Here is a 23,618-nt window from a genome sequence, read left to right as displayed (position 1 = left end):
CTCTTCGTCTTCTTTGCTGTCGCCATGCTTGAAAGATGGTGGATTCAGTTGGTCTGACGATATAAATATCGACGATATCGTTAAATATCGACGATATCGTTAAATATCGACGGTATTCGATATTTCGATATGGGCAAAAAGCACTCGGTACGGTCGGTATCAGAAAGTGATATCGCCGGTATACCGAAATATCGTAATATCGTCCCAGCACTAAGAAATACCGGTTGCATATCTCGCCTATACTGGCCTGCCGAAGGGCGTCGATACAACAATTGACTCACTGTTTTTGAGTAGGGAACGCTGGCCATCGGCAGGTAGCAATTGTAGGCTAAAGTTACTCGCTATGTCAAGATCTATTTTCTAAACCATCATTGCTGGCTGGCAAGATCGGTGCAGGTTGTTTGCAAGTTTTTTAATACCTCTTATGCAGAAAAATGGTGTCACTCTTATGCAGAAAAATTGCGGCTAAATATAGGAATTTTTTCTCATACGTTAAATACGTGCGGATTTATTTTTACAGTACGTTGTGTGTAAAAATATATATACTTTATCGCTGTGGCAAGCAAGTGGGTAAGCATCAATGTCGAAGAAGCACTTTGTTGAATGGATTTTTACAAGGAAAGTCAGCGCTGACTAACCACTTGCAAGTGGGTTCTGCATACGAGTTGTTTTATACTGAATAAGTAATAACGCTCGTGCACAACCTTGATTGTCGAAAGCAATGTGACTAGTTTTTTCATGTGGCTTTTATTATTCAAGCTCTGTAAGAATGATAAACCTGGGACCATTCAACTACAATTCAATACAATCAAGAGTAATGCTTAAATAAGTTTACAGTACTAAGTATCCAAACAGTTAAATTTGTAAATGTAAATTATGTAAATTGGTGTATATCCACCAGGCCTGCCAACCCAAGAGTGGGGTAACGCTTGAGATTTGGTTTTAGGGCAATTGATGTATCAATGATAGTATATATAAAATTGTAGAAATTGGGGCAAAAATCTGTGGGGCCGTCACGCTTATTTAATTTTAGAGGTGCAACATACGTGTATAAGCACAAGTAGTTGTGCTTATACACGTATGTTGCACCTCTAAAATTAAATAAGCGTGATGGCCCCAGTGAATCGCACTACGAACTTCTGAAGAATGCATCAACATGTACAATTTATGACTACTAACTGACTTTACGCGGCGTTTTAACAAAGCAAACTAGTCTACATAAAAGTCTGCCAGCCTATGTGGTGGCTGTCGATCTTGCACAAGCACTTCTTGAGCATTGTCATGTTAATTATCAGTGTTTTTCATAAAATTCTTGACCCATGTTATTGTCACTTTCACTTCCATCTCCTAGAACTGGCTCATGGCTCATCATGTCACCCTGTGTGTGACAAGCATCTACATCAACTGTGAGTTCAACACCAGAATGGCTACTGCTGTCCCTGTCTATAAAAATGCCACTGTGGTTTTGTCTGGAAAGTTGTATATTTGCAATGTGACGGACAATGCCTTCAACTTCTACTGCAGTATTTGCGTCTATGGCAGTAATTGTACCCTCTTGCTGCAAAGTTGAGCATTTTGTTTTAGCTGGCTTCACATATACTGTGTCACCCACGCAATGAAGATTGACAGAATGAGTTGCTAACAACGTTGGCTTTGGTTATTCCGGGTAATCAGATATCATAATTGTAGACGAAATTTGCAGGCACATTGCCTCTTACATTTGGAGTGTTGTTATACTGGAAGATCATTTGCTCTATACTATGTTCTGTACGCGTTTTCATCTTCTTGATTGTCCTGTGATTCCGCTCTATCAATCCATTGCCTGATGCTATGTATGCACAGCTGAATATGTATATCTCATCCGTGCATGAATGAGGTGAAATGGGAGCTCTGAAACGCGGTCTGTCAGCTGAGAGTAGTTCTGCTGGAGAACCTCTTTCTCGAAATATTTGTGCTAGCTTGTTTATCACAGTGTCAGAAGTTTCATTTTTAACTTTGATCAAAAAATGTAGCGACCGGGTCTACAGTCATTCAGAGTGAGATATGGTGCATGTATGTAATGAGTAATATTGACTGCCACTCTGTACCATGTTTAGGTACTTTTCCAATTTCACTGGAGCAGGATCAATTTGACAGCATGTTAGGTATTCTTTTGCCACTGTTTCTGCAGTTTTTAGCTGCATATTGCTACCTAGCTTGCATTGAGCTAAAAACAATGACCTTGCAATCCAGGGTGATGCCTGTTATGTATTTGCTGAATGTCGTATTCCAGATCATGCTGCTGCACTGCTATGTTCACACATGGGCATATCACTAGCCAGCTACTTTTTTTCTACTCTTGTCAACCAATCAGCACAGTTCTCAGCAGACTTGACCAACTGAATGTTTACTGTCAAACCATACTCGTCAGTTTGTTGGGTAATTATTCCTAGTCGCTTTCTAACTATCATTTCACTGTGTCCGGTCACTTTAGGCCTGTGAGTTTTTATAACTAAAGACCTCACCCATGCTAACACTATTGCCGAGTCAGTGAAGACATGTGTTTTCAAATTCCACTCGTGTGCCAAATTGATACCTTTTAACTCTGCCTCTAGTTTTGATATGTCTGACACTAGTGCTTTGTTGGTCGGGATGCATTTTCTACTGTCTGGTTTACAATTTTAATACAGACTCCAAGAGCAATACTATTGGCATCACACCATACACTTCCTTCATCTATCCGCTCTATACCCCGATGCTTGCTCACTTGGTTATGCGATGCTAGCTTCTCAAAGTTTCACAAAGCATCTTCATAACTTTTCCAGGCCAGCTGTTTTTCCAGTCAGTATCACTTTTCAGCCTTTCCATTTAAACACAAGCAATACGCAGCGAATCAACAATTGCAAACTTGCACAGTCATAACAGTTTTTTTTAAATTGAACGCCAGAACAGCACGATGTGTACAAATTTATTCAGCACGTTCACAGAAATTGACTAGTGACGTGCTACTGCACTAACAGGTCTGAACAAGCACAATTTATTAACTACACTTCTCTCACTGTACCGTTTCTGCTCCTTCCTTCTAGAACACGAAATACAGCTGCTTAGACAGTGAGTTGTGTGATAGTGCATTGGTTTTTCATGAAAACTGGCGTGCTTATTACTAGGCTAATGCAAAAATAGTTGGACACACATGGCAATTAAAAAAACCGGCCTTAGCAAATTAATCACAATATGTCAGCGAAACCGGATACAAAAAGGGGAGTGCCTGAACCACATGAAATGTACGCAATTCGAGCAATCAGGAAGAGTTGTTCAACAAAGGGCTTTTATGAAAATTAATCAATAATGCGCATTAATCAGTAAATCAGGAAACCACCAGAGGCAACTAATAGGATTTTCAAGCGGTTCATCACAAAAAAAGAAACATCAAAGGTGCTTGCGCACACACAACTCTGTTGACTTCTACCATGCATGACCAAAGTAAAGCTCATCAAGATTTCTAACCAATATTTTTCCATGCTGCAATTAAGATAGTTTTATTCAGTTACCGAACATCTACAACTTAAAGAACAGAACATCAGCACCTAAACATTTTTTCGCATCTTAACAGAGATAAATATATATATATATGTATATAAAATATTACAGGAAAAACATGTGTTCGAGTTTAAATCAATTTATTACTAAATAGTTTCATGCCTCTGCGAGGCAATCATCAGATAAAATGACTTTGCTCAATAAAAGCAGTAAATATACACAGGGTGTAGTCACAAGCATTCAGATTAAAACTAAAGCTGAATCAGGCAGAAAAGCTGGTAAGAGCTAAGTTACACTACTGTTCTTAAGCAGGTATTTGACCGCGTGTCTACATGTGGAGACAAGTTCATTTCTCTTATTTAGAGACGACATGTCAGGCTTGCATAATATGAAAAACTTTTCTCATATACATAGATTGCATTTATTAGTTGCACTGCTGTATGCATTGGCTTGTTTCAGTAGCTTCCACTAAATAGAGTAATGGGTGTTAGTGTTTTTCAGCTGCCAAATATATTTACTGAGTTCAGTGCTCAGCTTTCTTGCCTCATTTCGAAAGGATGCAGTATGATTGTTGTATCGGGTCTTAAACTGACCTTCCGTTAAACCTACATAAGTTTTATCAGTATTTTCTGCTGTCACTGTGGCCTGATATATGCAAGATGATCTCAGGCACTTCCCATCGAGTGAGCAGTTAGCTTTGACTCCGCAGTTGCACTGTCTGATGTTATGGTCATTGTTGTTAGTTGACAGTAATCGGGAGTTGTGTGCACTTATAATGTTCTTTATGCTAGTGCAGCATGTAAGATAATATAGACATGCTAAAAAGTCACTTTTAGTCAACTCAAGTGACTACTGGGCTAAGAAACATTCTGACAACCTATTTGACGTGACGATGGGTAGCAATGACGGGGCAGAAACATGCGAGTTGGTAGGACTATTCCTGTTGAACATAATTACTGAGAAATATGGACCAGGTTTCGGACTTTACAGAGACGACGGCTTAGGCATCACTTGTGAACCCCCTAGAAAAATTGAAACCATCAACAAAAGGTATATGCAAAATATTCAACGGCACTGGACTTAAGATCACCATTGAAGTCAACAAGACGATTGTTAACTACCTGGACACTACACTAAACATCCATAATAAGACCTACATGCCATACACGAAACCCGCCAACATTCCAACTTATGTACACATGAAATCTAACCACCCACTATCTATTCTTGCAAATGTTCCACCTTTTATCAACAAGAGACTAAGCGAGGTATCATCCAATTCAGAAATATTTAAGACATCGGCTAAAACATACCAGAAAGCTATTAATGATAGTGGACACAATTACCAATTCAAGTTTACACTCCTAGCTAATGGAAAGGATCAGCGACCACCTAGAAAGCGCAACATATTGTGGTACAATCCGGTATATAGCAGGAACGTATCAACCAATATTGGAAAGACATTTCTGAAGATCATTAGCATGGCATTCCCCCAGCACCACGAGCTCCATAAGATCTTTAATCGTAATTACATCAAAGTCAGCTATTGTTGCTGCACTAGCATCAAGAACATTATAAGGGCACACAACTCCCGATTACTGTCAACTAACCACAATGACCATAACATCAGACAGTGCAACTGCAGAGTCAAAGCTAACTGCCCACTCGATGGGAAGTGCCTGACATCATCTTGCATATATCAGGCCACAGTTACAGCAGAAAATACTGATAAAACTTATGTAGGGCTAACGGAAGGTCAGTTTAAGACCCGATACAACAATCATACTGCATCCTTTCGAAATGAGGCAAGAAAGCTGAGCACTGAACTCAGTAAATATATTTGGCAGCTGAAAAAAACTAACACCCATTACTCTATTTAGTGGAAGCTACTGAAACAAGCCAATGCATACAGCAGTGCAACTAATAAATGCAATTTATGTATATGAGAAAGGTTTTTCATATTATGCAAGCCTGACATGTCGTCTCTAAATAAGCGAAATGAACTTGTCTCCACATGTAGACACGCGGTCAAATACCTGCTTAAGAACAGTAGAGTAACTTAGCTCTTACCAGCTTTTCTGCCTGATTCAGCTTTAGTTTTAATCTATGCTTGTGACTACACCCTGTGTATATTTACTGCTTTTATTGAGCAAAGTCATTTTATCTGATGATTGCCTCACAGAGGCATGAAACTATTTAGTAATAAATTGATTTGAACTCGAACACATGTTTTTCCTGTAATATTTTAGTTTTAGCTCTGCTTTATGCATTGAGCACTCTGATCTCAGTTTCACCAGTATACTGTATATATATATATATATATATATAAGCAAACAGCTCCAATGGCTAATTTTTTTTCTAACTATTGATACTCGTAGATGCACAGCACTGAGCAAAAGAGCATGGCCATACCGGTGTAACTTTCATTGGCTCTTTTTAGCCTTTTGTCATTATTGTTAATGTTTTAAAAAATTTGTGTGTTCAAGGTGTTGAATCTGTAGAAAGATGTATCCTTTATTGTTAAATAATGTACTAATATAATATTATAAGATCCCACGACCAAACACGAGCAAAGCGAGTGTTTGGGAGCTTTATGACAAATGCATATGCGCACACAACTCCCGAAAAGTTATTCGTCAACGGCCGTAACCAAACCTCCGTACCGAAATCCAATCAAAACATTCAACCATTTTTGTGTAGAGTCGTTTAAGTATAATCATGATACAAAACACATATAAACCTATTTAAATATGTTACCAAGTGTTTGAAAAGTTGAGACAATATTCTAAAACTTACCCATCTGATCGGATAATACATAACTAGACAGATTAATTTGGCCTAAAATCGCCATTAAAACTTGACAAGACTTTTTAATCAAAATCAAGACCGGCAAACAAAATGCCAATAAAGCTGTGCAACAAATAGTAGAACCATTAAGCCGTGCGCATTTCACGAGAAAAATGTGCACATTTTACCAGTCTATAGCATTGTCCAATTGCCGAAGGTTTCTGTAATTAACGTAGAAGTACTGAAAAGTAATCGTTTCTTATTTGTCGATATTAAAGATAACTCTGACATTTTGGACACTTATAATGAGTACTTTGGTATTCTAATATGCCCAATATCGCGGTACTGCCAAGCCGTTTTTAATATCTTGCAAAAATATTTAGTTATAAAAATAATTATTTGATATTATAAAATTATTATCGCAAAATAACTGAGAATATTTTTCTTCTGCTAGTGTAGATAATTCTAAATCTCACACACCCGACTTAACCATGGTTTCTGTGATCATGTCCCATTTCTTCATTTTGCTTCAGTTTGCAAAAAACTTCCAGACACACGTGAATGCTAATGTTTGCTTTCTGTTACAGATCGCTGTCAAAACCATTCTACATTCAACACAACCAACTTTCAAACTGTGTATATTACACAGCAGCTTGCCATTTTACTTCTAATATTGCATTTCTCCTATTGCAGGGAGATATATAAACATATAATCTTTTCCTTTCATTTTTGCTGTTTGTTGTACATAATAACACCCAGTACATTACAGCTACCATTGCAGTTCTCCTATTGCACTGCAGTGCCATTTGACTGCTAATATTGCATTTCTCAACCAGCAGTACCCGTTCTTTTTTCTAATATCACTTTGGTCATGGGCTGTATGACAGGGGAATTTCTAGTATTAATATAATATTATAATAAAGATATATTAAGGATATTGCTTATTGCTTGGCCCCTTCATTAGTGTCTGAATCAACACTAATCAATTAGTTCACACAACTCCAAGACAAATACACAAAGTAAACGTAGTCCAAAAAAGAACAAGATAGTAAAGCGAAGTCAACATTGTTGTATGTGTAGATGCCGAATATTCATGTACCGCATGATTTTTTTGAAAACGCGCATAGCAACTTCAATACCTCCATTTGCCGAAGCATTGAATTCAAGCCACAAAGAATCACACCAAAAAACCATATAAACCAATCAGTCATTTAACGCACGAAAAAAAATGAAATTGTGAGGGATCCAGCAAGCAGAGTTTAATATGTATATCGCACAGAATTGGTTAGGCAGGCAACCTGATAGTATCCGTAAACAAACTAATCTCTAAATATCAGTTCACTACTTCATTACCGTATTAGACAACAGTTCATCAGCCTTAGCGACAGGCCATAGTGCTATTAATTTGAATGACAACCTACATATGTATTAATATCAGGTGCTGTAAGTGACAATTGCTTTGAATGTCAATTAGGCTGATCCTTTAAGATGTGTAAAACAAAAATTTTAAACAAGTATTTAGCAATAGTTTTTGCATTTAGACATTTGTTAAACGTTCACAGAAAACTTTGTGAAGTTACTCATCCCTGAAATGTAGTCAGCTAAACTTTGGGTTATGAACAAAGTGTTATATTTTGTTATTCACCAGTTGATGTTGTAATTGGGCAGCATTTGAAAAGTTTACCTTACTTAACATGGCTGGCCAATCCTAAACTAATTATAAAGCCTACAAGAGCATTCTTTAGTAGTTGTCATCTTTCTCATATGCTCATTATTACACATGTGCCTTTTGTGTTGGATTATAACTTTCAGGTAATTTCGTTTTTCTAACCAGCTGGTTCTTCATAAGTTTCAAAAAAGCAATGATACAACATACAGGTCTAAGTTGTTCTAAAAAAATAACATAAGAAAAAACTAGGCCGTAAAACTGCCAATATGATTTTGTTAATGTTCATTTTTGTCAGTGTTATGGTGATTGTTGGCCGATCACATTGCTTGCCATTGTAGAGCACTTGCTATGAGTGTTAAAGCAGATGACAGCCCCGTAAGCACTGATAAAAGGTCAAGCAATGAGTCAATATCTAACAAATTAGTGACAGATGAAACTGGGAAAGATATTGTACCATTTCCCAGAGAGTCTTTGGTATGCTGTTAGATTGTTAATTCATAGTTAACCATCAAATAGATCAACAGCAAGCTAGCCTGTGACCTACTTACCTTTCATGTTGCATTCAACTTCAATGAACATCTATCTACTTGAATACATTGTGGCTGTCTTGACTAGCTTTTTGATTAGATAGACAAAATTCTAGTTGTTGCAGATATATACATATATATATCTTGTGATTGTATCGCAGATAGGTGCGCACGCTACTGTCTTTCTTCTGGCATGTATGCAGACTGAAAGATGTTTTGTAATATTGTGCTGATTTACAGATCTCTACTGCTACTAAATTTCTACAGAGCTCAGCAGTTGCAAACCGTTCTCTCAAAGACAAGCAAAGTTTCCTTCAAAAAAAAGGTTTGGGTCTACCTGAAAAATCTATTGTATATATTTGAGGTTGTAAATCATTCACAAATTATAGTTGTCAATAATTTCTGCATGGCTTAATTCATGTGTAATTTTTTATTACCTCAGTATGATCTACTCTATATATAGTCTTCTATTACCTCAGTATTATCTACTCTATATATAGTCTTCTATTACCTCAGTATGATCTACTCTATATATGGTCTTCTATTACCTCAGTATGATCTACTCTATATATAGTCTTCTATTACCTCAGTATGATCTACTCTATATATAGTCTTCTATTACCTCAGTATGATCTACTCTATATATAGTCTTCTATTACCTCAGTATGATCTACTCTATATATAGTCTTCTATTACCTTAGTATTATCTACTCTATATATAGTCTTCTATTACCTCAGTATGATCTACTTTATATATAGTCTTCTATTACCTCAGTATGATCTACTCTATATATAGTCTTCTATTACCTCAGTATGATGTACTTTATATATAGTCTTCTATCACCTCAGTATGATCTACTTTATATATAGTCTTCTATTACCTCAGTATTATCTACTCTATATAGTTTTCTATTATTGATTAGTTTTGAACTATTTCATGTACACCGCAGGGTTGACAACTCAAGAAATAGATGAGGCTATATCAAGGTCTCAGAGTTTGCTTCCTGCACAAGCCAATGGTGAGTTGTCTCCTCTAAACTTTTCTGTATTTCTCTCTCATTTCTGCATGTCTCTCTCATTTCTGCCTGTCTCATTTCTGCCTGTACATCTCTCACCTCTCCACATCTGTGTATCTAAAAGCTCAATCTCTGTTTGCTGTTCTCACTCTTCGCTTGATGAGTTCTGTTTACGGAATTTAAAGAATCTTCACAAAGGTTTTTGCATTCATGTAAAATATTTTTAGTAGTAAGAAGCAATAATCAGTGTGGGGTTTCAGCAGACATGTTATGCATTGGTTAAGTTTTACATTTATGTCCTCGAAATGCTGTGATACTTAACAAGGTAAGGCAAGTCATAATCAGCTAGTTTTCCTTGCTGGTCTACTACATGTCTGTTTACTTCTACTTTTTTAATAGAGCTTCCATTTATAATTCTCTTCCACGCAGGGCATAGGGTCATATTGCTCTCACATTTCTGTCTCTCTAGGATTTGTGCCATATAAGTCAGAGAACAGAGTGAGAAATTGGTCGTTGTTCGCCATTTTGTTTGGGGGAGTGATTTACAGCTGTTACAGGTTTTGTAAGGTAAGTCAAATCTATAGATGCTAGTCCTATGCTGTTATGACAAGTTACTAATCGTTTGTTTTAGGTTTGTAGAACTGTCCCAATTAAGTGTTATCGTTGACAATGTTAGTGTCATCTGACTTGAAACTAATTTAAAATGTATTTCTATAGCATACACTTTTCTCAGTCGTTGTTACCACTTATTCATTCTTATCAATCTGCATCATCAGTTTGTATAAGATTGCTGATTTACTTAAGAAGTCTTCCACCTTATATATTTGCATCTAGCTCAACTGTATATAAATATATATATATACATACACTAGCTGTGTTATCCGGTGTTGCCTAGGTATTAAAAATCAGATTATAAGTATTGAGAGTTGCCTGCCACTTGCTATTAGCTTGGCACATTGCTAATGGATAATTTGAGTAAGCTTACTAATAAGAGCTACCACTTCTCATGACGTTACGCCCTCACGTTACGTCGTGGTGGAGGGTGGTAGCGTTTTGTTCCCGTATAGCAACATGTATCGCCTAATGAATACATCAAGCGCGTGTGGCTGAATTGGTAAGGCGGCGAACTGAAGGGTCCGAGATCAAATCTTCTGTGATACGGATTCATACGAACCACAGATACACGAATACGCAGAAGACAAACACTGGGAAATATATATAGATATATAAATATATACAAATCTCAATGTTTGTCCGTCTATCTTTCCAGTTATGGTGAATACGATACACTGTCCAACTGGCCACATCGTGGAATAATTGGGCACAAGTTTAAAACACATGCCAGTCTTTCATGGCTTCACTTCAAACACAGCAGCTAGCGTTAGGCTTGACGCCATGTCAGAAAAAAATCTGTTAAGCCATACCAGAAGAAAAATGCATGCCCATACGTGAAGAAAAATGTTTAAACTCGCATGGCCAACAAGACCACTGCAATCAGTATAGATCTGTAGTAGGCACTACAGCCTGTACTGTGTGAATTACACAAAATTAACATAGTAACAAAACTAGCGCAGTACACAGAAATAAACAAACATCTTCATTTAAAAGTTGAAATGGTAAATTTTGTATATGCTGATCACGAGCAATTTTTCTGTGCAAAACGTTCTTGATTACCCGTGCAACGCCGGGCATTCAACTAGTATATATATTTATTATCTAGTAATATATCTAATAACCTCTTTTTCTCACATCTGATGGCGGTTTTGAAAGTTTCTTTCAAACAACAACGGTGTTAATAGTAATTTATCTGTAAGTTTATATGTACATTTTCAAGTTCTTCCACACTGCAGTCACCATACTCTTATAATAGTTCTATGGTAGTTAAGTCTCTTATCAGGTAGTTAAAAATAGACCTGCTGAAATACTTTATTTATAGGTCTAGCATTGCATTTTAGACCATTTTGTCTTCCAGTTAGTGTTTTCCAATTAAATTGCAGGATTATCTGGTTCCATTTCTGGCAGCAGAGAAGTCTGAAACGGAAAATATTGCTAGTCGTCTTACAGAAAACACAACAGCTTTGGCAGAATTTGGAAACAAAATAGAACAACTTCAGCAAACCTGCGAAACAAACACTCAAGTTTGTTTTTTACTGTACTTGTTCTTTTTTCTCTCCTTCCCTCATACTTTTATTCCTCACTTTCACTTTCTCTTCTCCCCCTCCTACTTTCATTCCTCACTTTCTCTTCACCCCCTCCTACTTTCATTTCTCTTTTTCTCTTCTTCCCCTCCTTTCATTCCTCACTTTCTCTTCTCCCCCTACTTTTATTCCTCACTTTTCTCTTCTTCCCCTCCTTTTATTCCTCACTTTCACTTTCTCTCCTTCCCCTCCTTTTATTCCTCACTTTCACTTTCTCTCCTTCCCCTCCTTTTATTCCTCACTTTCTCTTCTCCCCCTTCTTTCATTCCTCACTTTCTCTCCTTCCCCTCCTTTTATTCCTCACTTTTCTCTCCTTCCCCTCCTTTTATTCCTCACTTTTCTCTCCTTCCCCTCCTTTTATTCCTCACTTTTCTCTCCTTCCCCTCCTTTTATTCCTCACTTTTCTCTCCTTCCCCTCCTTTTATTCCTCACTTTTCTCTCCTTCCCCTCCTTTTATTCCTCACTTTTCTCTCCTTCCCCTCCTTTTATTCCTCACTTTTCTCTCCTTCCCCTCCTACTTTTATTCCTCACTTTTCTCTCCTTCCCCTCCTTTTATTCCTCACTTTTCTCTCCTTCCCCTCCTACTTTTATTCCTCACTTTCTCTTCTCCCCCTCCTACTTCCATTCCTCACTTTCTCGTCTCCCCCTCCTACTTTCATTCCTCACTTTCTCTTCTCCCCCTCCTACTTTCATTTCTCACTTTCTCTTCTCCCCCTCCTACTTCCATTCCTTACTTTCTCGTCTCCCCCTTCTACTTTCATTCCTCACTTTCTCTTCTCCCCCTCCTACTTTCATTTCTCACTTTCTCTTCTCCCTCTTCTACTTTCATTTCTCACTTTCTCTTCTCCCCCTCCTACTTCCATTCCTTACTTTCTCGTATCCCCCTTCTACTTTCATTCCTCACTTTCTCTTCTTCCCCTCCTACTTTTATTCCTCCTTTCTCTTCTCCCCCTCATACTTTCATTCCTCACTTTCTCTTCTCCCCTTCCTACTTTTATTCCTCCTTTCTCTTCTCCCCTCATACTTTCATTCCTCACTTTCTCTTCACCCCCTCCTACTTTCATTTCTCTTTTTCTCTTCTTCCCCTCCTACTTTCATTTCTCTTCTTCCTATCCTACTTTCATTCCTCACTTTCTCTTCTCCCCCTCCTACTTTCATTCCTCACTTTCTCTTCTCCCCCTCCTACTTTCATTTCTCACTTTCTCTTCTCCCCCTCCTACTTCCATTCCTTACTTTCTCGTCTCCCCCTTTTACTTTCATTCCTCACTTTCTCTTCTCCCCCTCCTACTTTCATTTCTCACTTTCTCTTCTCCCCCTTCTACTTTCATTTCTCACTTTCTCTTTCCCCTCTCCTACTTTTAGTCCTCCTTTTCTCCCCCTCCTACTTTCATTCTTCACTTTTTTTTCACCCCCTTCTACTTTCATTTCTCTTTTTCTCTTCTTCCCCTCCTACTTTCTTTTCTCACTTTCTTTTCTCCCTCTCCTTCTTTCATTCCTCACTTTCTCTTCTCCCCCTCCTACTTTTATTCCTCACTTTCTCTTCTCCCCCTCCTACTTTCATTCCTCACTTTCTCTTCTTCCCCTCCTACTTTCATTTCTCACTTTCTCTTTTCCCCCTCCTACTTCCATTCATTACTTTCTCATCTCCCCCTCCTACTTTCATTCCTCACTTTCTCTTCTCTCCCTCCTACTTTCATTTCTCACTTTCTCTTCTCCTCCTCCTACTTTCATTTCTCACTTTCTCTTCACCCCCTCCTACTTTCATTTCTCACTTTCTCTTCTCCCCCTCCTACTTCCATTCCTTACTTTCTCGTCACCCCCTCCTACTTTCATTCCACACTTTCTCTTCTCCCCCTCCTACTTTCATTTCTCACTTTCTCTTCTCTCCTTCCTACTTTTATTCCTCCTTTCTCTTCTCCCCCTCCTATTTTCATTCTTCACTTTCTCTTCACCCCCTTCTACTTTCATTTCTCTTTTTCTCTTCTTCCCCTCCTTCTTTCATTCCTCACTTTCTCTTCTCTCCTTCTACTTTCATTCCTCATTTTAACTTCCTTGTATTCATTTTTTGTTTCCTTTTTTCCTTTACTTTTGGCTCACTTTTCCACTTTCCACTCACTCATTTCATCATCCATAACCTGGTTCCTAATTTATTCAATCTCTGTTGCTGCCTTTCATGGCGAATTATTTGTTTTATCTTTTTTCATTACAATATAGGGTTCAAAAGCTGCTCGCTTATTTGTTTCAATTTCAGTTTTTTTATGGTTTTTATGTAAGAATGATTGTTTGTAGAAAATTGACCAGCTACAAACCAGCGCTAGAGTAGGAAGTTCAGGTGACATTAAAGATCTGAAAGATGAACTGCTGTCACTTAAGAGATTGTTGCTTAGCAGGTGAATACTTACCTCCTCTCTCATGAGATACTAACTTACTGTTCACAAGGTGAATACGTACCTCCTCTCTCATGAGATACTAACTTACTGTTCACGAGGTGAATACGTACCTCCTCTCTCATGAGATACTAACTTACTGTTCACGAGGTGAATACGTACCTCCTCTCTCATGAGATACTAACTTACTGTTCACAAGGTGAATACTTACTTCCTCTCTCATGAAATACTAACTTACTGTTCACAAGGTGAATACGTACCTCCACTCTCATGAAATACTAACTTACTGTTCACAAGGTGAATACGTACCTCCTCTCTCATGAAATACTAACTTACTGTTCACAAGGTGAATACGCATTGAACTTAAAACCCCTGGAATGGCAATCACGTGACTTTTACGTTGATAATAGTACGTAACGTGTGCGCCATATTGGAGAGCTAATCGAATGCTAGTTCCGTTTGTAAACAAACGGTGAAAAATGACAGAAATGTACATGTTGAATAGTTATTTTCCAGCTGGGTGTTAATGAAAGCTACTCCTACACAACTTTAGAGTGCCCTGATAGAAGAAAACCTATTTATAAGATATGGAGTGGGATATATCAAATGATAAGTAGATGTATAATAGATTTTCGTGGACTATGTTACTCATACAAACTGTTGTATTACAAATGCATAAACCCAGCAAATGATATATTCAGGCAAATAACAACTGTTCCATTATATTAAAATTTATATTACATATGCATAAATGCATTTGGAAAAACTTAGCACATGAAGTATTTCGATAAAAACAACACATAGGTATGCTGCCAAAACAGAAACTGTTTTCAAGATTGAAGTGATAATAGCTTATGAATGTATGATATGTATAATACAGTATCTGTAAAAGATGGAATGAACTACTGCAACAACTAAACGGAAATTAAAAACAGTTGTAATAGAGAATAATCAAAATAATGCAAACAAGGAAATGCAGGAAATAGTGTAATCAGATGATTAAACTTATACATACCTGTTACAGAAACTGTGTAAAAGGAGATTTGTATAGAAGTGGATATTGAGCCAAGGTGCATCAGTTTCTTAGAACTAAATTAGATTAGGAATAACAGCACAACAACAGCTGCAGATGAATGTTACAGTGATTATATTGTTACTGGCCTTTAAAAAGTACTACTTTAGTATTGTATGCCACAAAGATGCACCTTGCAGTTTGAGTGTAGGATTTTAGCATAAGGATGCTGTCGGAGATCATAAAACGACTGAATAAGGTTTTTCATCAATGACGCAGGGGTTGGATATGCCATCTGCCCTATCCGTAAGGTGTTTCCCAAAGCATAACACATCACTAGACCTTACACTACTGATAAAATACACCACACAATGGAGTGGATCTGGCTTTGTATGAATACGAAAGTATTGATCTGCAACTAGCAGGATCCTGATGACATCGTCTGATGGACGCACCAATCCTCCATTGTTTTGTAGCTTGAGTAGAATATAGAGATGTCGGTACTGGATACTTGACTTAGTGGTAACCAGCAACTGACAGCCAATGTCACGACAGCACTTTAGTTAGCTTTTGCACGATGTAGCCAGCTATATAGACTATACTGTTACCTATAACAGAAATTTGACATCTGAAATCATTGAGTTCCACAAACTGATCAACTTCTGGAGTAGCCTGTATGATGAGAATCTCGTTTTAAGCAGTAACATTACCTGTCTTACTAGCATCTGATTCTGCACCACATTTGCTGATAAGTTTGCGAAGGTAGCCTTAAACTGAGTAACAGTAGGATTATTATTCCAACCCCCTAAACAAAAGCATCAATTATAACAATTACATAAAATCAACAAAAATGAATGTCTTATTCACATAAACATAGTACCCTTAATAAACAACAATACAACTAATAAAATAAACGAAAATAAAACAGCTCAAAATGCTACCATATTGCTATGTAAAATGAAAATGTGGCAATTTTCACTGGAAGTCATTCACACCCATCTTAGGCATAAAGCTTAAAGGTTGACTTGCAACAAAATTCACATTACCGTTATTTGATATGAAAAGATTCACCATGTCTTACCCTGTTGTGTTGTAGGCAGGGTTGTTAAAAATTGATGATGTTTTTTTAAATCAAAAAAATCGATTTCTATTGATTTATTTGATTTTTTTTATTTAAATCGATTTTTTTTGTTCCAAAAAGATGTTTTGTGTTCTAAATTGCAAGTTATTGCTATCCATTTGGAATTTATGATTTGCAGGAGTATTATGTAGTTTTATTACAACAACTAGGAAATGAAAAAACATTTACACAGTTAACACACGATAAAAAGGACAGCATAATTTATGCGTTGGACATTAAATCCCAGAAACGAAGATGAAGAATCACAGAGAACAGATCACACAACTGCTAAGCTGCAGACATATTCATAGGCACTTGCTGTGGCAGCTGTCACTGTTTTGGGTGCTGTTTGAGGTTTCTAGATTTTTTTTAGATATAGCTACTTTAAGTTGAGCAACCTTGCAGCACTGTGCTTGACAATATGGTTTTAAATTCAATCATTGAAAAGTATCATTCAACATTGAAAAATATTACCTTTAAATGACTTCAGTTGAACGTTTTAACCTGCTGTCAAAACATGGATCATTGAAATGTTCGTTGCAGATAAGTGCTCAAAGATCAGGCTTATTCACTCTTCTGCGGATGCGATACCATTGTAAATAACAAGAGTTCTCAGTTGCTTTGTTTGGAAATCTAAAAATTAAAATGAAACTGTAGTAGTTAGTTAGCAACAGTGGTAATAACAATAGTATTATTACTTTTATCTCCTTACTGCTAGCTAGATCCAGGTACAACAATAAATAATATTATAAGCACGACAAACACTTCCTTCAAATATAAATATTTAGAAATAACCTAATGGGTTGTAGTTCCAAAATATTAATATAAAAAAAATTCAAAATTTAAATAATAAAAAACCTTCGTTCTGAAGGAAGAACATTTCACTCACTAGCTTATAAATTTATCTAATCACCGACAAAATACAGTCAAACTCGTACACTCAGTAGTGACACTGATTGACTCTCACTCACCCAGTGACTAGTGTAGTAGAACTAACTAGTGGCAGTACTAACTAGTAGTAGCACAACTATTAGTAGTCATAGACTTGAGCAATAGTAATAGAACTAGTAGTAGAAGTGACTCACTTGTGAAATGTGATGCCTTTTCCTTTAAAAGTCCATTCTTGCGGTTTTTGCAGTTCATGGAATAGCAATAGCACTGTGCGTCTACGCCCTTATCTCTCGTACATAAATTATTAGTAGTAATCTCAGTAGTCTGTTCCTTTGATTGAGTGGTGTATTCGTGACCTTCCATAGCTGTTAAATCTGAAATTAGATTTCTTTCTCACATTGAACACAATGAAATTAGCTTGAACATTAACTGATAATGGCGTCGGCCGGATTTCCGTACTCGCAAATGACCTTTGCCCTTCTAGGGGTTTTTAGTTCAATGTGAATACGTACCTCCTCTCTCATGAAATACTAACTTACTGTTCACAAGGTGAATACGTACCTCCACTCTCATGAAATACTAACTTACTGTTCACAAGGTGAATACTTACCTCCACTCTCATGAAATACTAACTTACTGTGTAGAAGGTGAATACTTACCTTCACTCTCATGGAATACTAACTTACTGTTCAGAAGGTGAATACTTACCTTCACTCTCATGGAATACTAACTTACTATTTAGAATGTAAATACTTACCTCCACTCTCATGGAATACTAACTTACTATTTAGAAGGTGAATACTTACTTTCACTCTCATAAAATACTAACTTATTGTTCAGAAGGTGAATACTTACCTTCACTCTCATGGAATACTAACTTACGGTTCAGAAGGTGAATACTCACTTTCATGGAATACTAACTGTTCACAAGGTGAATACTTGCCTTCACTCTCATGGAATACTAACTTACTGTTCAGAAGGTGAATACTCACTTTCATGGAATACTAACTTACTGTTTACAAGGTGAGTACTTACTTTCACTTTCATGGAATACTAACTTACTGTTTAGAAGGTGAATACTTACTTTCTGATAAAATGCCAAACAGACCAACATATGTTCATGTTCCTCTTTGCTGCTCACTCTGATAATCTGAGCCAGCGAGATATCTGCTTCAACTGTTGGAACCTTCTCAGACGCTCACCTCAACAAAAGGATGTGAAACAATCAAATGGTATACCTGGTAGTCTTATAGTGATATTTTCTCCAACATGTGACAACTTTAACATTCAAACAGGCTTTCGAATGAAGCAAATTTGTATGGGAAGCTTTTAAAATATAGATTTATATTCGGTAGCTTTTATTAAGAGCTTTTTTGTGTTTTGTGATGATTCTACTGTTTTCTGTTAAGGTCTATACACAAAGCCATATGGTTTTGTCACTAGATAAAGTTTAACTTATGGGTTTTGGGATTGCTTTGTTTAATGTTTTGTTAAGTGAGGTTGACAAACAGAACTGACAGGCAGCACATCTAGATAAAATGAGTTGCCAAGTCGCTAGTCTGATCACATAGTATTTCTAGTAGAAGTTGTTATTACTCCGAAGATGCGCTCTACGATCGACAAGCGTTATAATTATTTGTTACAAGGCACCAGTTTCCAGAGGCACCAAACATTAAACCCGTAATTCCTGCTTGGCAGTTGGAGGAGAAGCCATCTAGCAATACTGTCAGAGATAGCTCAACATCAGAGCAACCTGACATGTCATCTACCCTTTCAAACGGTGCAGCAACTAGTACAAGTAGGGCTATACTTCCTTACATCACTCCTTATCAACCTGGTCTCATTTGACAGTTGTCAGCTTGCTTTTTAAGCATGATCTCTTTTTATTTGCTAGTGTTTCCTGCAGTCCTACATTATTTCGCATCTGTATCTACACGTATATATAGATAAATCTCAGGGTGTTTTTTTGTTTTCATCTCAATGTCCAGCTATAGAGATTAAAATCTAGCAATAGCAAATCCAGTTCACAGAAGAGTTGATCTCAGAACCTCCAGTTTTGTAGATGTCGCATCTTTCCATTAGACTATGGCATTCAACTAAGCATAGCAATCATAATGGTAGAGATATTCATTACAGCAGCTAAAATACTCATAATGAATTTGCGTCGCTCGTAGTGACTAGCAGCTGGCCTCACTAGGTGAATGCTCGGTGTTGCACAGGTACTGAAAACAACATCTAAACAATTTCAAGGATGTAGTGTAAAGGTAATGCTGTAAGTAAGCTAATCTAACGATAATAAGCTGTTTTTTCATTAGCCATACAATGTATGGCATTCAGCTAAAATATCTATAAAATGTAGTGTTAGTATGTTTGTCGTGTGTATGTCCAGTGAATGGTTATAATATGTTAACTACGAAAGAACTATTGGTTATTTAAATATTGGTTCAGCATTGTTTTCTGCATTGCATTGGTTCAGCATGTTGGAGTTGCATTACCAATTTTTGTAAAGCACAAATTATTTTCTTTATAAGAAATTTTGTTAGCTGCTATTGCAGGGTACAAACTAAGTATATATTTTTTATTATTAATTATTATTGCCTTTAGCATTTGTTTTTTTTTTGAAATATTCAATACTTTTTTTTTAAATTTGTCATTTTCAAATGTGACGTTTCAATTTAAACGCTTTCAATTTCCTGTTCAGCTTTCATTAGTATTGACTGCCATCAAATCCCAAGGTCAATCACTAAACACTGTCGGCATTCACTTTCTAAAAATGGCCCATACATTTTTTCTTTGTTCGATCAAGCCTAGGACATTGTTTACCTTGGTGCAATTATGTGATGTATTTAATTCCTATATCTCAATTTTACGTTTGTACCAGTATCCTAAAATCGTGGCTAGAAGTAAAAGTGGTAAACGCGGAAAACCATGGCAAACCGATATTTTAATAACCAATGTTTTTTTACAGTTATCGTATTTTAACCAATCGCTGTTAACTGGACATACAAACAACGTAGAGAGACAAGCATTTGGTTTTATATATATCGATGCTAGCTGATTGCCCCGTGTTGCTGGGTAATAAAAAAGTCTTTGCGCGGAAAACTTATTTTTGAATATAAACAACATTTACCATTCTCCTTTTTAAACTTCACATAATGAAAAAATATTTTTTCTAAATTTCAACACAAGTAATAAGCGCAAAAGGTAATATTAAATATTAGTTATTACACATGTGTGCCCTCACCATACGACTTAAATTCATTACAGTGTTGGCATCATAAGGCAAAAATGTGGTATAGAGTGGTACAAAAATCCATGGTGATTATCTAATGCAGACACCCCTGGTAAAAAACATCAAAATTTGATGTACTGTACATATCAAAAATAGGTAACAAAACAGTATGTCAACCTTAGTAACTATAGTTACCTACAGTAACTTTAGTGTATTTAGTGGTTATGACCTGCAATAAAATGTAACATTACAGTGTACTACGTGCAGTACGCACTGTAGGGAGGTCTTGCTTTCAAGACAGACGTATAACATAAACGTTGAATTTAATTTAAATGAATTTAGCTTACTAAACACACATTTCTAAAAGTTTTAGTATGTGTTTTACTGAACTTCATCTTCGTCACTGGCCAAAATTTTATTGCTTATCTGTGTCCGGTTTCGTTTGAAACTGGCGAGGCCTGAAAGAGAGCAAGCATCAAATCTTTTTCATGCATTGTATGAGGAATTTTGGCAAATAGCATATCAACATCTATGTTATTTCAATGAACTCAGCACCCCGACTGCCAAAGTTGAATTTCGATATAAATTTTTGTTGATATAGTATGGCGAAAAATGTCATATGGCAAGTGCGAAAAAACATTGTGTTCCACATCACAAGCCGAAAAGGTCATATGACAGGGTCATCGCAACTCGAGGGCGCACCGTACAATAAAAAGTGCACTTTATTGTGTGCTAGCGCGAAAGAGGATATACAGTATATGGTAAGAGCAACGGATATGATATGAACGGTTTAGCCTTGTGGTTACATCCTTATAGCCTTGTGGTTGTAATTTGAATGTCATGAGTTCTAATCCACTACGAAGATGGTTGTTCATTGTTAAAGCTTTTGTCGCTGTAACTGGACAGATGATTGACAGACATACAGACAGACATTGAAGTTTATATAAATATATAGATATCATCCGTTGTGTGAACATCTACGTTATAGAGATTTTACATTATGTAAACAGTAAAATACATTTAAATTGCCTAATCTGTCGTAAGATCTTTGCACTTTAGCCATCTAATTAGGAAAAAACTAAACTTGACTCTTAAATGACAGCAATGATATACAGCCCAAAAGGATAGCCGACGGCTACCATATGGGCGTGGTTTAATGATGGAGCTCTATTAGGATTGTGCTAGCCTGGGTTTTAAAGCAAACACAACTCTCGCGGGGCGGTCGCGTTGCCTTGTTAGGTTTTAGAAAACACGAATCGCTGTTATTGTTTCATTAGCTTATTCAGCCAGTAGACCCCGCGGGTCACAATAGCAAACATTGAATTTCTGCAATGTAGGGGTAATACCTAACCAAAATAATGGATCTAATCAAAATAAAACATTTCAAATTACCTACTTTTAATAATTTTAAAATTAGTAAAGGGCGTAGTATATGCCTAAAGTTAAATATAATTACCCGAACAACGGCATTTTTTTTCTAGTTTTTGATTAATATTTTGCCACCCCTAATATAAAATGACAAAGTCTTTCATCGGTTTCACATTGTTTTACCTTGCCAATAAGATGGGACAGCAGGCAAAGCTGTGCAGTGTAGTTTTCATACTCAAAATCTAAATGCAAAACCGAATTTGAGCTATTTTACGATTGTGACTATTAATATCACGAATGCTTGTGAATGGCAACTGACTGATCATAACGATGACAATATTGGGATACTATATTTATTTGACAACAAAATGAATTCAACAGATAAGTAAAATAACCACTATAGTTCATAAAATTCGTAAATTTACAAGGTGCTTTATTCAGCATATTTGTTTGTTCGGGTTAATCCTAACAGAGCTTCATCATTAAACCACGCCCATATGAGCGCCGTCGGCTATCCTTTGGGGCTGTATATCATTGATGACAGTAACTGTAGTATCATTGGTTTGTATCAGCAAGCTTTTCTCTCTTTTCACTTATTTTTCACTTGGTTTACGGTTCATGATTACGGTAATTCACGAGTCAAGAAGAGTGCACAACTGTCAATTTAGATCAATTTTTTCACTTTTGTTTAAACAGCAAGGCCTATGCTGCAAAAGAAGAAAAAATGTCTAAAATACTTTAGTTTATAGTAATATTAATTTATATATGTATGTATTTATTATTACTCTAGTGTGGGTTGTACTGCTGTCTTCCAGTTTGTAACCTTACCAACTTTATCACAATAATTTACAGCTGATGATGTGCTGACTAGTTCAGTCTCTAGTGATCCCACTGCTGTCAGCACATGCGCTGACGCTACTCCTGATCCACCTGTCAACACTGCTAATATTGATGCCCCTGAAGATATCACTAGCAATGCTACCAGTTCAGACAAAGCGGACGATGACAAAGCTGCAGGAGGTGCTGATGATATGTCTAGTTGAGAGGTTTCTGACTAGCCTTTGATCGTTGAATGTCGCTAGAGCTATAGTCGACAGTAGTGGCTAGTGGGGACTTCTATGATTATAGATTATCAGCTCATGTGATTCACAAGCTAGACAATATTGATAACCATTGATTATTCATTCAACTGTTTTACATCATGGCCGATGTCAAGGTCATTTAGTATGTAAGCATAGCTCTTTATGGATACAACCTAATGAATTTTGAGCTGCTCTCATTAGGTGGGAGCTTGAAAAGGCTACAGAGCAGACCTCTTTGTAACATGAAGAATGTGATGGATATGACAGCCTTAATTGCCAATCTCTGCTTTATTGATTTCACAAATTTCCAATTTTTGTGCTAAAAAATAGAAATAAAAATGTCTACCTCACTTTCAATATTTATTGGTTAACTATGTAGTCATTAGTGAACATTTCCTTCTAGTACATCTCTGTCTTCTGTCAACTTTGGTTTACCTTCTGACTATACACAGGTAAACATTCATAGTGCTGATCGAAATAGATGCACGTTCTTTATTGTTCATTGTGTATCTGTTAGTCTGTTAGCTGATTATCATATTTATCTAAGTTTTCTAACAGTTCGTTCTTCTTCAAGTAGTGGGTGTTAAATTCAGTACTATCTCCCTCTCTTCTTGGTGAATCTTCTATCTTTACAGTTACACCATTTGAGGCTTCACATATGCCTTTCCTTGCTCACACACAATGTCTGGCAGCTACCGCTCAACCTTCTCTCCAATCATCAAAATCGTTTCATCATCTTCTCACCAACAGGCTTTTTCGGAAGAGTTTACCATGCTCTCTTAACACACCCTTGTTTTGTTCGGTATGCTT

At 36.7% G+C, this 23,618-nt stretch overlaps 1 protein-coding gene across 2 annotated transcripts; it reads left to right on the top strand.

The window, feature by feature from the left end:
- The first annotated feature begins 347 nt into the window (after nucleotides 1–347).
- On the top strand, nucleotides 348–23,152 carry LOC137408576 (peroxisomal membrane protein PEX14-like). Of its 2 annotated transcripts, none has more exons than XM_068095157.1 (9): nucleotides 348–396; nucleotides 8,314–8,449; nucleotides 8,743–8,827; nucleotides 9,453–9,521; nucleotides 9,988–10,085; nucleotides 11,516–11,656; nucleotides 14,006–14,106; nucleotides 18,773–18,924; nucleotides 22,579–23,152. In XM_068095157.1, exons 2-9 carry the CDS (start codon nucleotides 8,324–8,326, stop codon nucleotides 22,767–22,769), a joined length of 963 nt encoding a protein of 320 aa, XP_067951258.1. In that variant the 5' UTR covers nucleotides 348–396; nucleotides 8,314–8,323; the 3' UTR covers nucleotides 22,770–23,152. The 2 variants fall into 2 exon arrangements, with proteins under 2 accessions (XP_067951258.1, XP_067951259.1); XM_068095158.1 differs by lacking the exon at nucleotides 348–396 and adding an exon at nucleotides 2,273–2,418.
- Nucleotides 23,153–23,618: the final 466 nt, after the last annotated feature.

The sequence above is a fragment of the Watersipora subatra genome, chromosome 11 (assembly GCF_963576615.1).
Source record: "Watersipora subatra chromosome 11, tzWatSuba1.1, whole genome shotgun sequence".
NCBI lineage: Eukaryota > Metazoa > Bryozoa > Gymnolaemata > Cheilostomatida > Watersiporidae > Watersipora > Watersipora subatra.
The sequence above is the reverse complement of the archived record's forward strand: the minus strand, read 5'-3'. Positions and strand labels throughout refer to the sequence as shown.

Bases quoted from the DNA above. Each gene is read 5' to 3' on its own strand.
- LOC137408576 (XM_068095157.1), top strand. From the start codon at position 8,324: ATGAGTGTTAAAGCAGATGACAGCCCCGTAAGCACTGATAAAAGGTCA. The intron at 8,450-8,742 runs GTATGCTGTTAG...GCTGATTTACAG, and splicing joins CATTTCCCAGAGAGTCTTTG to ATCTCTACTGCTACTAAATT. The intron at 18,925-22,578 runs GTAGGGCTATAC...AATAATTTACAG, and splicing joins CGGTGCAGCAACTAGTACAA to CTGATGATGTGCTGACTAGT.